General features: G+C 38.8%; 1 protein-coding gene across 1 annotated transcript in view; it reads right to left on the bottom strand.

Moving 5' to 3' along the window:
• Positions 1-14860, bottom strand: part of form3 (formin 3) — a 962880-nt gene that overhangs the window by 197795 nt on the left and 750225 nt on the right. The window contains exon 3 of the mRNA XM_067142982.2: positions 7940-8055. Coding sequence (XP_066999083.2) covers positions 7940-8055 — 116 coding nt within the window. The remainder of the gene's footprint in view (positions 1-7939; positions 8056-14860) is intronic.

Below are 14860 nucleotides of genomic sequence, written 5' to 3'. Positions count from 1 at the left end.
CATATTCAGGCTGTAAATTATATAAAATAATGTAATCTAACTTTACATCATTTCACTATTTTCTTCATCTATTGAGTTCACCAGAGCGATAAGAAACAGTTGCCTCAAGGGTTTTCTTGAGAGACGTGGGTGCTACACAGTCGAGGAGTGGCGATCAAGATTTCTTGGAAACCAAGAGCACTCTAATAAACAGAACGCGCCCTATATTTTTCCCACAAGGCCAGTAAATGCGAGTACCTGTTGTCACAAGTACTTCCATACAAACACTGCTGGAACTGTTCCAAGGTCACTAGCTCTATCGTTCCTGTCTACGATTTGTAGGGATTGACACTAGCCAGAAATGTTTCTGCAGTCGACAGTTAACTCAAACGAAACTGGGGGAGGAAATGTTGACACCGAATCTACAAACGCGTACTTTTCAAAAGTAATTTCATAACTAAGAAATAAGTTGTTCGATGATTTCGTTTAAGGGCCATAAGTTTTTTTACATTCTGCATTAATAATAATAATAATAATAATAATAATAATAATAATAATAATAATAATAATAATAATATCAGTTTGATTGGATCAACAGGACTCGTGCATAACAACCTGAAACAATCCCCAAAGAAGCTTCACCAGCCCAGCTGCGCTAATTCCTCAGTGAAAGTTCAGTGAAAATTTAGAAAGTAATCTGATGTATGATTGTACTTTGTAATTATTTATCAATGCAATTATACGAAGTACCAGATGCGAAATCAAGTGAATAATAATAATAATAATAATAATAATAATAATAATAATAATAATAATAATAATAATAGAACCGCGTTTGCTGTGAGAACCAGAATCCTTAAATCTTTTGCAAATTTCGAACCAGTAAATGACAGATTATCCTATTAACAATCAAATGCGCCAACAAGTCATACAGCCTAGTTAACGCACATGCTCCCACACATGATAAGAACAGATCTGATACGGACGAAGTGGATAACTTCTGGGACCTACTGGATGAAAAGCTCGTCGAAATTCCCAAACACCATGTGAAACTTGTTATGGGAGATTTCAATGTCCAACTTGGCCGAGAACAAAAGTACAAGAAAATCATTGGAAACTGTCATGCTCACAAAAGAACCAATTAGAACAGCAAGAGATTGCTCTCCGTTTGCGAAAACCATAACTTGCAGATCATGTCAACCCACTTTCGCCATCTTCTCAGAAAGCAGACAACATGGCGATCTCCTATTCAACCATCGGACGGTTCCAAATAGATAACGTCGCAATCTCTCGGAAAAACAGTCCTTATATTACGAATGTAAAGGTCAAAAAGGCATAAACGTGTATTCCGACCACTACATGTCTCTAAATAAATTTAAACTGGTCCCTAAGAACTCCAACGAGAACCCCAAAAATATCATTCGCTTTGACAATGATAAACTCCGACAAAATGTTACGGAATTCCAGGAATAGGGTCGACCGATCGACTGTGACTTTAACAACACTAAAAACCGCCTGATTGAGGCTGCAATAGAAGTTGCCGAAATCAAAAGAAGCAAGAAACATGCCTGGTGGAATGATACCTGTGTTCCGGTTCTCAAGGAAAGGCTCGACGCTTGGAAACAATAAAAAATAAATCGCAAACTGACTGGGAAACCTAAAAAGCCAACGGGCTCAGACAGCTAAAGTGATCCGAGCTGAGAAACGTAAATATGAAAGGTCACTTATTGAGAATATAGACAAAGATTTTAAGAGAAATGAAACCAGAGAGTACTATAGAACGTTCAAAAGGAAACTTACGGGCTATAAACCTCCGTCACTATGCTTCCAACGAAAGGACGGTACGTTGGCGACTTCAAACGAAGAAAGCTGTACCATCCTCGCCGACTACTTTAAGAAGTTACTAACCAAAATTCCCATCAAGACCGAAGAATCCATACTCAGATACCCAGAATCGAGACCACCCGACAAAGAAGAAATCAAGCGTCACATTTCCCGACTCAAAACCAACAAAGCGCCTTGAGAAGACTCTGTCGTTGCAGAACTTCGGAAATATGCCCCTGAAGAAGCAGTTGAAATCTTACAGAAACAAATAGAACAAATTTGGAAAGAAGAAACCCTATCCAAAGACTGGAAAACAGCGTTGATCCATCCGCTACACAGAAAAGGCAGCATGAGAAACGTCAGCAACTACAGAGAAATATCCCTGCTACCGGTAACGTACAAAATTCTCTCACTTGATATCCTGGAGTGTTTAGAAGCCCAAGTAGAGCATCAAATAGGGGAATACCAAAAGAACTGCAGGAACGGTCGTTCAACTGCTGAACATATCCACAACCTCAAAACGATCATCAGACATTGTAATCTCAGGTCCAAAGTACGTGTCAGTCTTTGTGGACTTAAGAAGGCCTACGATTTGATAGACCGCGAGGTTCTCTTAAACATCCTAAACGAATTCGAGGTTGACCTGAAACGGCTGGCATTAATTAGAGCCACCCGGACTGACACAAAATCCTAAGTAAAGTTTCTAGGATGCCTACCAGATTCCTTCGAGGTCAAAACAGGTGTCAGACAAGATGATGGGCTCTCTCCGATGCTTTTCAACTGCGTGCTTGAAACGATCAATAGGACCTGGCGAACAAAATTATTAGAAGCTGATTATAGACCTCTGAGAATGGGAACAAAATCTAAGGGGGTCACGATCGACTGTCTAGCGTTTGCTGATGACATCGCCATTCTGTCAAATGATGTAGAAACTGCTAGGATGCAAGTCGACATTCTAAAATAAATCGCTGAACAAACTGGCTTCCCGATATATTTTGAAAAAAACCGCAGTAATGACTAACATAAAAGATGCCCCAGCAAAACTCCAGACAAAATACGGGATGATCAACCAAGTAGAAAAATTTAGCTGGGTGAGATCCTAATGAAAAATCGACTGGACAAAGAAGCACTTAAGAAACGAGTATACAAACTTGAAATAGCCTATCAAACGTCGCGCTCAATCTACAACAAAAATGCCTGTCCCAAAATACTAAACTACATCATTATGAAACTGTTCTGAAGCCAGTAGTTATGTATGAAGCCGAAACCCTATCCCGAAATGCTAATAAATGACTCCTCAAAGAACTGGAGAAAAAAGAGCGCAAAATCATCAGAAGTATCATGGGATCCAAATTACAAGAATGGCACCCATTATAAAATCCAACAAAGAAGTGTACAGTAAAATAGAGAAAATTACAGAAACAATCCTTAAGAGACGGGCACGATATTACGGTCATCTCAAGCGAATGGACGGAAACAGGCTGACTAAACTGATCTTTCACATTTTTTTTTACTCCAAACCCAAAACCACGATGCCCTGGTTTATGAACACGAAAGAAGACCTCCAAATGCTGCATATAAAACCTGAAGACGCCTTTAATAGAGATTTATTCCACAAAAAGATACTGACGAATGGGCTAAACCGAGACAAGCAACCGAAAAGAAGACAGGGTACCACCTGGACAGAGGAACACAAGCTGGCCACTCACAGAGAATGAGGGAATTCTGGGCTCAAAAGAAAGCGAAGCAAACTGCCAAATGTAACAGGACTTAACGTGGTCCTAGATGGTCTCAACGAATAATATACTGTATATATTGAACCCTTTGGATCGCATGGGTTCAATATATAATAATAATAATAATAATAATAATAATAATAATAATAATAATAATAATAATAATAATAATAATAATAATAATAATAATAATAGGTTTTGCGTACCACTAATAACTTTTCCGGTTTATGAGACTCAAAGCTGCTGAATATTGATCCACAGGAGTATATTTCGTGCCAGTAAATCTACTTACAAGAGACTGCCGTATTTTGAGCATTTTCAAATACCACCGGAATCCAAACTGCCAACTTGGGCTCTGAAATCACGCTTTACATCAATTTTAACTCCGGGAAATTGCTCGGAAGGTCCATAGCCTATGGGGTAGTAAGTTTTAGCGTTTTGAAATCAGATATTTAATATTTGGATTTGTATATTTTACCTTTTGTGATATTTACCGATTTGTAATTTACCGTTTTGAGGAAAACATGACTCTGATGCATATGTGATATATTTCGATAAATTTAATGTGAAATTAAAATCGCTTCTTTAGAATTAAGTTTAAAATCAAAGTGTCCATTAAAGTGTACATTTATTTGAAACTGACATACGCTCACGTATATCATAGAACGAAAACAAAATTTATATTATTGCAAAGTAGAATAATAAAAGGAAAGCATTCAAAATTAACCTAAGTCACGTTCATGAATTGCGACGCTCTTGAAGAAAATCATAGAAGAACAAAACTAAACTTTTTTCTGTCATCCTCGTTTTCCTCTCACTTAAAATTAAATTGCATTTTGCAAACTATTGTTCATCGTCAGCCTTTACTATCATGATAGGACTCCAAATACATCGCAGAGCTGCTTGGGATAACTCTTTGTATGTGAATTCAACAGACAATGGCATTTTCAGCAGTCCAAGTATGCACAGTATCCTAGGCTGAAGTTCCCAGAAGAAAATTGAAACCTATTAGTAACGTTACTTTTGAAAAGGAGATGGTTTGTTTCGCATTTAACTTATAGTCTGTTGCATTTTAGCATAAACCGTATTTTGATTAATTTTTATCTTATTTTCAATAATAAGCAAATAATAGACTATAGGAGGTGTGATTACTTCGGTGGCTTAGCTGATGGCTTTCCACCGGAAGACTGAGGTTCGAATCCGGTAGATCCTGGGTTGAGATTTTCGTCTCAAAAATCCAGCCGTAAATTCCAGTCAAAACCAAAATGAGCCTGGGTGTATAAAGCGATTAAAAATAAATGGGATAAGATGAAGAACGTGTTTGAAATTAAAAGAAGTATACATGTCGTGAAAAATTAAAATACAGAAGTATACGCTTTGATAACCCTTTTACTGAATGGCTCAGATGGTAAAAAATAATAACGTTACTATTGTTATGATAACCCTTTTGCGTAATATCGGAATTGCGAAATATCACCACTCCTAAAGTCCGGCTCCATGGCTAAATGGTTAGCGTGCTGGCCTTTGGTCACAGGGATCCCAGGTTCGATTCCCGGCAGAGTCGGGAGTTTTAACCATCATTAGTTAATTTCGCCGGCACTGGGGCTGGGTGTATGTGTCGTCTTCATAATCATTTCATCCTAATAATGACGTGCAGGTCGCCTATGGGAGTCAAATCAAAAGACCTGGACCTGGCGAGCCGAACTTGTCCTCGAACACTCCCGGCACTAAAGCCATACGCTATTTCATTTTACCACCACTAAATATTATTCACGACCGCTTCCTTATCAGACCTAGACAAAAATTAAAATATACTTATGATACTCTAAGCACAAGGAGTAGTTTATTACGTTGTTAAATCGATATATCAAAGAAATACAGTAATGCTATGCATGAAACTTCATTTCAAGTAACGATGGTGTAAACAGCCTCTACACTGCTGGAATTTTTTCTTGAAGGTCTGTTATACGATAAATGTTTTAAAGGGTAAGTTAAACACGATAGTTCCCTCCTAACTTTCCTTTGACGAGTGACGGTACTGGCAAAAGAATGGGAGGGTCTATGAATGGCGCAAAAGCGGAAGACTTACACGGACCTCCCAACTTTAATACCATCGGAGTAGAGAAGCGTTTGAACAAAGAAATTCGGATATCTAAGATTAAAGAGTGGAAAATTACACATGTGGAATCAATACGAAACCCAGCGAGTGGTCCCGTGATTGTCACTCCTTGCTCTTGAATTCAGAACACCTCCAAGGCTTTTTAATCTGCCTCTGTTGGCATCTACGTTATTTTAAATAACAATAGATAGTGCTGGGTTTTGTGCTCATAACCTAGGGTGCAGGAGACATTCAATACCTACTATTTCTTTGCAATTAATGTTTTATATCAAAACTTTTAATCTAAAACATCGTATCTCCAGAAATCTAAGATTTTCAGGAGGAATAACAATACCCATAGAAAGAAACTTTTCGATAAGAATTAGAAAATAATAATTGCCGTATTAATGCATATTGAGAACTCTATTCTGAATGAATAAAGCAGATATAGGAGGTATCGGTATTTGTTCATTTTGGAGATACGAGGTTTTTGAGAGTAACTGCATGTCGAAGTTCGTGGTTTTGCCTTTCTTCCAGCGATATTTATTGCGTTATGAGGTTCCATACACATTTGAGGGTAGATATTTTAAACTCAGAATACTCAAAACCTCCATTTCGATAAACGCTGGAGTTGCGAGGTATTGGAGCAACAATGACAATATGTTAAGTCACGTTTACACCGAATGTTATCTACAGATGTTTATGCCGTTTCATTACGAACACATTTTAGTAACAGATGTTGACAAAAAACTTTGGTAACGGAATATGGTAACATTGGACATTAAACGCGGCTTAATATGTTTTCGTAAGAGATTTTTCAAACATTTTTTGATATTTACTGACATTTTGCCGATAACAAAATTTCTGTTGGCAACACGGGAAATTTGTTGCTAACATGAGACGATAAAAATTCACAAGCGTTTTTTCGAAACATTATGTTAGTAACATGAGTTACCAACACCAGCGGAAAATGAGGCTTGAGATAAGCAGTGGATTGGGAAACCGGGAAAATACAATAATCCTCGACGAGAACATATTACAACACGAAGCTAGAGTAATAAGTAGTACGAGATTAAGTCATAAAGTGAGTTCCCCATTTTTTAGCTCAGAAACGAAGGAACAAAGCTCTCAGCAACTTATGTAACCACTAGTTCGTCGTTCACGGATAGATAGCACACAGGTGTACAACTCGGTGGAACAGAACCTTGGCTCAGTGATAGTAGCAAAATGGCTACGTTACTGAAAGTAGCACTTTAGTACCCGAAAGGCACGGTTTAGGAATGAAAGAAAGAAAGAAAGCATATGATGTGGAGCGATATCTGAAGTATCAGAGAGGAGGGATCATTTCAGCGTGCTTGCCAGGGACTGAGGAATCCGTCCCAAGGAGGATTCTTACTTCTACAGGACTATATAAATCCTGTGTTGCAATTGGCCGGCCGGGATGAAGACACGTTCTCATTTTCTCCGACTGGGCTCGTATCATGTTCGGCCACAGGGCTGCCACATTCAGTTAAAATAAGAAAACTGCATAGTGGGTGTCCAGGCCAATGTCTGCCAAGGAAACAGTGGCTTCTGATGGGCCACATTCCCTTCAAGAGCTTCTCGTCTTTGGCCGCGGGGCATACTGTCCGCACGTCAAGGAGCAAAATGTCGTTCGTATGGTGCGCAGACGTTGGCGAGGCTTGATGAGTGTATTGCGATGTCCGAACCGCGCCATGTAGGATTTCTAGTCTGTCTTTTGTCTTCTGGATATCAAATGTGTACGTTACTGAATGAATGGTCTAAGGAGAATGATTAACTTTCTGTCGGCAGAAAAGGCGGAATCTATCGACATTTAGAGAAAGATTGTGTGTGTTCATGGAGAGAAAGTGGTATCTGTCCAAAAGGTGGGTAAGTAATTCAATCCGTTTGCAGATGATTGGACTACTGTAAGAGTCAAAGAGTGAAAAAGGCTATCCATTAATATCAGACACATTCGATAATGTCACTGATGAAATGCTGAAGGGGAGCAGGCGTGTGACGTAAGATCCGTTGGTGATGCACTTTAATGAATGACTCAATAAGCAAGGTGCAACCTTTCGCTCAGAAACAGATATACTTATTTTACACAATAACAAATGTTCGAATAACTTTCGTAATTTTGTTGAAAAATGAAAGAGTGGCGCTGAAATAAAACATCATCATTCAAATTACCTACCTGTTCCGCTATAAAGAATGAAGGAAACTTACTTTTTGATTTTCTTTCACACACGAAAATTCGTAGTACCAAGAGTATGTACTCTAATAAAACTGAAGTACTTACCCTGTAGTGCTCGAGTGCGTCCAGAGCTCGTGCATACCCCTCGGCGTTGTAGACACATAGTGCTGACAGTAGTTCGAACACTTGCTTCTTGACAGTCACATTCGGGGTGTCGAGCGCTGGAAACAAACAAACACACACTTAGTACCCGTAGCTGAATTGTATAAGACACCCCTCCCACCAAAGTTTTTCCTCAAGGCTCAGATAAATTCATGATTTACAGTACATGTCTATCTAAACAGAAGTTAATCCATAGAATTTAGGTTACGCTTACGGGATGGGTGAAAATGTTGCAAAGATACGATATGTCATACCTTTCATGTATCATATGTATTTAGATCTAGGTTGTATTAATTCATGATAAAAAATTCATATGAATAACATACATTATATTAAATATTTATATATCCGGGTGAAATCTGGTAGTTTCTTCAAGATTGACAAAGCTACTCGCTAGATCAAATAATAATAATATGAACGCGTGAATGGAAATGAGAATATAACTACTTGTGAAGGCTCCATTTCCAGAATCCAATCATTTCACTTTTAATTGAGAGTTCTGTAACGGTTTGTTAATGAACATATGTGGATCTAGGGAGAAGATCTTATAAGTGAGTAAAGTATTCGATGATCCAGTCAATCAATACTGACTCTGGACTTTTAGAGGTCGGTGAGGGATTGATAAGGTCATAAAGAATGTACATTGAAGATGCACAAGGCTCATTGTTAGCGCCGTTTAGATGGAGTTTGTGTGGCCTATTAGTAATGCAATGTTCGTAAATTTCGCCTGGTGATTTCTATCTGAGCAATGCGGCTGAGCCACGCGGGTGGCAGATCACTTACTTGCAGCACACGTTCGGACAAGAAGATACCATCATTTAAGAGTTGCATTGGAGAACAAGGACCTCCTTTAGGTACATACTACCTTGAGGTTCTAGGAAACTATTGTGTAAGTAAACAGGAGATAGCTAGAAAAGAACTGGTAAAAATTAACGTTTTGAAGTACTGGTAACTTCGTTTTCGTAAGTTAGGTGCTCTATTTGAAAATGATGTACAGTGGAGTAAGTACCATGTTTTACATTATATTAAATCTTTGTAGGATTAATGGTTCCACAATTGGAGAAATATAAAAAGGGAAATTGGAGATATTAAGTACTGTACTTGCACATGTGAAGTGTGAAGAGTAGAAATTCGTGTCTGTTAGAAGCAAGGCGTATTTTTAAAGTTTGTTTCACGGATTTCGATGTTTGAAATGCAGACCAGACTTGACCAGAGAAAAGTGTAAGGTCGGGTCCGTCACAAGGCAGGGCACATCTCTCGTTTGCTGACAGATATATGGGTTTTTAATGCAGGCCAGATTTGATAAGTGAAGTGACAGATATCCACACAACTCACAACTCAAGACGAGATCATTATGAATTAGAAAAATAGTACTGTTAGTAAAACATTACAAATCTCCAGATATGATAAAATAGAGGGCTATTTGCGGTGCTCAACTTTTGCTATTTGCTTTTACGCCGCACCGACACAGATAGGTCTTATGGCGACGATGGGACAGGAAAGACCTAGAAATTGGAAGGAATCGGCCGTGGACGTAATTAAGGTACAGCTTGGAGTGAAAATGGGAAACCACGGAAAACCAATTTCAGGTGTGCCGACAGTGGGATTCGAACCCACTATCTCCAGGATGCAAGCTCACAGCCGCGCACCCCTAACCGCACGGCCAACTTGCCCGGTTACTGAACTTTTAAGTTAGGTGAAAATAACTTTAATTAGAGACATTTATTTACTAAAATCTTTCGAGGGCCTGAAATTCTCAGTAGGAATACCATCTAAAATATCTTAGAATTTACTACATCGAAAAGGTTCGAAGTTTTCACATTTAAACACTGTCAAATACCACCAGTGGGCAAATAGAGGAGGATAGGTAATCTGGGGGCATAATGAATGTGGCCACTGAGGACAAGATGACACCGATTACTCAGTTTGGAATGATTTTCTGGCAAGAAATGTAGTAGAAGATGCTACAATGAGGCTCTTATTTCATTAGTTATAACAGTCTATAAGGAAAATATATGTACTATGCATGTGGATGAGAACTTTCTCAAAGGTAAAATCATCTTTTGGGAGAAATTGCGATCGAAGTCAAAGCACCAGACTGCATCATTTCTTGCTTAAGAATAACGTCATCGACAAGGATTCGTTCTTCTTTCTGCAGGATAAAGATCTGGAGCAGACAATGTTCCTCCTCAAACAATAGCAGTCGAGTGTTCTCAATGAATGGCACTGTAGTACTTACTGTAACGGTAGGTAGTGTCTGCACGATTTGCCCGAGGTACCCACGTTTTACTCCAGTTTCATCTTAAAGAGGTTTGTAGAAGTGTCTGGAAATTATTTTTGCAATAAACTGGCGTTGCTCTTCCGATTTGTACATCTTATGATCATTAATAATTTAATTTGCAGTAAAGGGGTCACAGCGAATTTATCAGCCCTTCGTGTCCACTTCACGGGTACTCCAGATTTAAAAATGATTGGTAAAGCAGCGGACGGAAGTATTGAAAGGAAGGTAATTATGGCGCCGTTTAGCAATTTTCCACACGTCCAAGAATTATAGGCATGATGATATTTTCGGATTATGCCCTGTGAAACGAGATAAGCTTCTTCGTAATACACTATGTTTTCCAAGCAGTGTGACTAATTTCACAGGACAACACCTTAAAAAATTATCGTGCCTAGTTTAGCAAGTTGTTAGTTATTACTAAACAACAGTGAATAGACAAATTTCATCACGGGATATTGCATTTCACATTAAAATTTTTTAAAGTAACATTTAAATTTCTGTATACAAATTGAAAATGATAACTTTATTATTAAAAGTGCTAAAACAGTTCTATGTCATATAAAGATCTTAAAGACCACCGATTCAATTTTTATCTGTATATACCTGTATATTTACATGTATATACACGTATGTACTGTATACATGTTTGTATGTATGCATGTATTTTAGGGAGAATATTCTAGAAAGCAAAAACAGACATTCGTGTAGTGCAGCTCTTTTTAGGCTCCCCCCCCCAAAATGAAAGTGAGCTGCGTTTGTCATTTTAAGTGCATCCCAGCCCTACCGCCAATCTTAAACTTTTGGCAGTACCGGAAATCGAACACGGCCTCCAAAGACGGCAGCTAATAACGTTAACGTTTACGTTGTGGAGGTAGACAGGTGAAATAAATATATCCTCTCTGAGTTTTGAAAGGCGCTGAATTGCAGGTTTATCTTTGATACGTACAGTCGGTCGAAAATAAAAATGAGTGCGTAGTATTGTATAAGTTCATCGCTGGTACACATTTCTCCGAAGAAATTGAACCTATTGGCATAATATTTGTTACAGGTATCAACAGGTTTTGTATCTGAATGGGAACTTAATTTTTCTTTGATAATAATTAAGTCTGACGAAATTTTAAATGAGAGGAATATACAATACCATGCACTTTCTGTTTTAAGTGACTATACAATTAAAGTATCCCTATAACTTTTATGTATATTTTATCTTAAAACCCGGGGATAGTTTATTTTTAAATTAAAATATGAAATATATATCTCAAACAAGGTTTTGGACGATCAAATGGAAATTTTAATAATAATATGATTATTTTGCTTTACGTCCCACTGACTACTTTTACGGGTTTCGGAGACGCCGAGGTGCCAGAATTTAGTCCCGCAGTAGATCTTTTACGTGCCAGTAAATCTAGCGACACGAGGCTGACGTATTTGAGCACCTTCAAATACTACCGGACTGAGCCAGGATCGAACCTGTCAACCTCAACCGTCTGAGCCACTCAGCCCGGCTAATGAAAAGTTTAGACCTGAATAATTTTTAATCACAACTTAAAATAATCACAACTCGCAATAACTTCAAAACAACTATAAAGTGCTATTTAACATGGGGATGTCTAAAAATGGCGTGATCATTTGGTAAGACTGGAGTAAAACCTGAGAAATGGTACTACGTAAGGATGTTTAACCATGTGGTTTCGTCTGTTTAGAGGAATCTCGTGGCAAAGTCTAGTCCCCTTGATTTGAGTAGATCAGTTAACTAATACTCCTGTTGTTTTGGAGCACATGTCTGGATGAAAGCTTGCACATATGAAGTGATGCTCCAGTCCTTTGTTGAATAGATTCCCCCACCTGCGCTAGCGGCTGAGCACGAGCCACACGCCTCTGAGGTCGATTCCCAGGAAAGTAATTACTTTAAGGTATGCTATGCCAATACAGAAGTTAGCCTGCTTGTAGCTTGCACTTGGCCTACATTTCAAGTGTACCTTCATGGAAATCTGCAGCGTTCCGGATAACCGTAGATTGAACGCTAGTGTCCTAGGTTGAGTATTTTGTGCGTCAGGCTTTTGCCAACACAGTCCAGGCATATTCTGGGAAACTACCTTATTGCGAGTCTCTAGTTTCTTACCATCTACTCTGTCCATTTTAACCCATTGCCTCCCATTGATGAAGTATAGCGTATCCAATTACTGACTTGTAATAGGGTATGTATCATATCTTGGCCATACATCACCTCCGTCACGGTTACCTAACGACGTTTAAATGAGAGGAATATACTGTACAATACCATGCAATTCTTCTGTTTTAAGTGACTATACAATTAAAGTATCCGTATATCTTTTATATGCATTATATCTTAAAACCTGGGGATAGTTTATTTTTAAATTAAAAGAGATTGTGTTAGCTCAGCTACACATAGTTAACTATTATTTACTTCCTCACTTTACAGGCTTAGGATTGGATACGAGTATTAAATTAAATTTACAAATTTCTTACATCAAATTGTAATGTGTAGAATTTTGTAATTTTATTTAAACCTTTGTAGCAATGGTTAAAAGCTGTTTATTTGTAGAAGACAATGGCGAATTTTCTTAAATAATTTCTGTATTGAACATGCATCACATAATATTTCACATTTTCTTTGTTTTTCTGTCCTCGATGATGATGATGATGATGCTTGTTGTTTAAAGGGGCCTAACATATAGGTCATCGGCCACTAATAGTTCGAAATGAGACGAAATGCAATGACAATTTAAAAGTACAAAATTCATCCACTGATCAGAATTCAAAACGTGATGATGAATAATGAATGGATGAATATGAATTTAAACAATAAGTGGATCCGACCCGCAATGCCTCACCTTTTTATAAACTATATGACTGATCAAGGGACTGTTTCCAAATCACAATCCTGAATCGATGATGCTTGTTGTCTAAAGGAGTTCAATATCCAGGTCAACGGCCCCTCATAATGGCACTTATCGCTAGTAAAGTAGAACCATGGTATTTCTCAAATTGCTATACTAATCAAAGGTAGCGTAAACTTACGGTGTTTCAAACATTGTATTGTACGTCGCAAAGATAACGCAGACCTATTCTCACATAACCGAGCTCGATAGCTGAAGTAATGTTCCACATATATTGGTACTAATCACAGGTACTGGAAACCCACAGTGAACCACTCTGCTGTTACTAAGTGCGGCTAGTATCCGGTAATCGGGAGATAGTGGGTTCGAGCTCCACTATCGGCAGCCTTGAAGATGTTTTCCGTGGTTTCCCATTTTCGCACCAGGCAAATGCCGGGCCTGTACCTTAATTAAGGCCAAGACCGCTTCCTTCTAATTCCTAGGCCTTTCTTATCCCATCGTCGCCATAAGACCTATCTGTGTCGGTTGCGACGTAAAGCAAATAGAAAAAAAAAAAAAGCTTCTCACCTTCTCACATAATGGCGCCACTCGTAGGCAACGCAAACCCAAGGTGCACCTCACATAGGTGTACTAAATACCGAGACTCGTACTACCCCGTGGTGTTCCTTATATAGCGGGTACAGATCACAGGCAACATCGAGACCCGTGGTGTTTCTCACTTAATGCTACAAATCACAGGCAATGTAAGCCCGTAATGTTCCACATATATTGGTACTAATCACAGGTACTGGAAACCCACAGTGAACCACTCTGCTGTTACTAATCACAAACCTATTGTGTACCTAACATAGTGGTACTACTCGCACATAAAGGCAACCCATGACTTTCCCCCGCTTTATGGTACTAATAACAAGTAGTTTCATGGTTCTAATTCAATCATCCCTTGGTCGCCCCTTTTAGTCGCCCGGTAGGGATTACCGTGTGTGTACTCTTCGTCTGCGTCCCCCATCCACATGGGGCTTTCTGTCCTCGCATTGCGCGAGTATTCGTTCTTTGACCAGCAAGCATACACGACCGCGTCTGCTGATCTGTTCAGAAACAAAACTTAATGTGGCAAATTTGTACACTGAGATTTTATTTTAATGGTTTAATTCCATTAATACCGAGCTTGATAGCTGCAGTCGCTTAAGTGCGGCCAGTATCCAGTATTCGGAAGATAGTAGGTTCGAACCCCACTGTCGGCAGCCCTGAAAATGGTTTTCCGTGGTTTCCCATTTTCACACCAGGCAAATGCTGGGGCTGTACCTTAATTAAGGCCAGGGCCGATTCTTTCCCACTCCTAGCCCTTTCCTTTCCCATCGTCGCCATAAGACCTATCTGTGTCGGTGCGACGTAAAACAATTAGCAAAAAAATTCCATTAATATTTCTCAATTTATATAGAATCTTGGTTATTTGTACTGTACCTGGCGGAACTAACACATTCGTTGAAAATATATACTGTGAAGGTGGCGGAGATCGGCATGTCCCAGTATCGTGTTTGAACGAGAATTAACACCGAGCTTGAAATGACGGGTATGCGTTTTGGTAACATTTTAGCACGTAGGGGTTAGACTAGTGCAATAAGAAGTTCAGTGGAAATTTGACTCCCGTATTAACCGAGAACTCTTTCGTAAGAGTTATGCAATCTATAATCCTGTAATATTGAGGAGGATGAATGAAGA

This window comes from Anabrus simplex, chromosome 3 (assembly GCF_040414725.1).
Source record: "Anabrus simplex isolate iqAnaSimp1 chromosome 3, ASM4041472v1, whole genome shotgun sequence".
NCBI classification, from domain to species: Eukaryota; Metazoa; Arthropoda; class Insecta; order Orthoptera; family Tettigoniidae; genus Anabrus; species Anabrus simplex.
The sequence above is the reverse complement of the archived record's forward strand: the minus strand, read 5'-3'. Positions and strand labels throughout refer to the sequence as shown.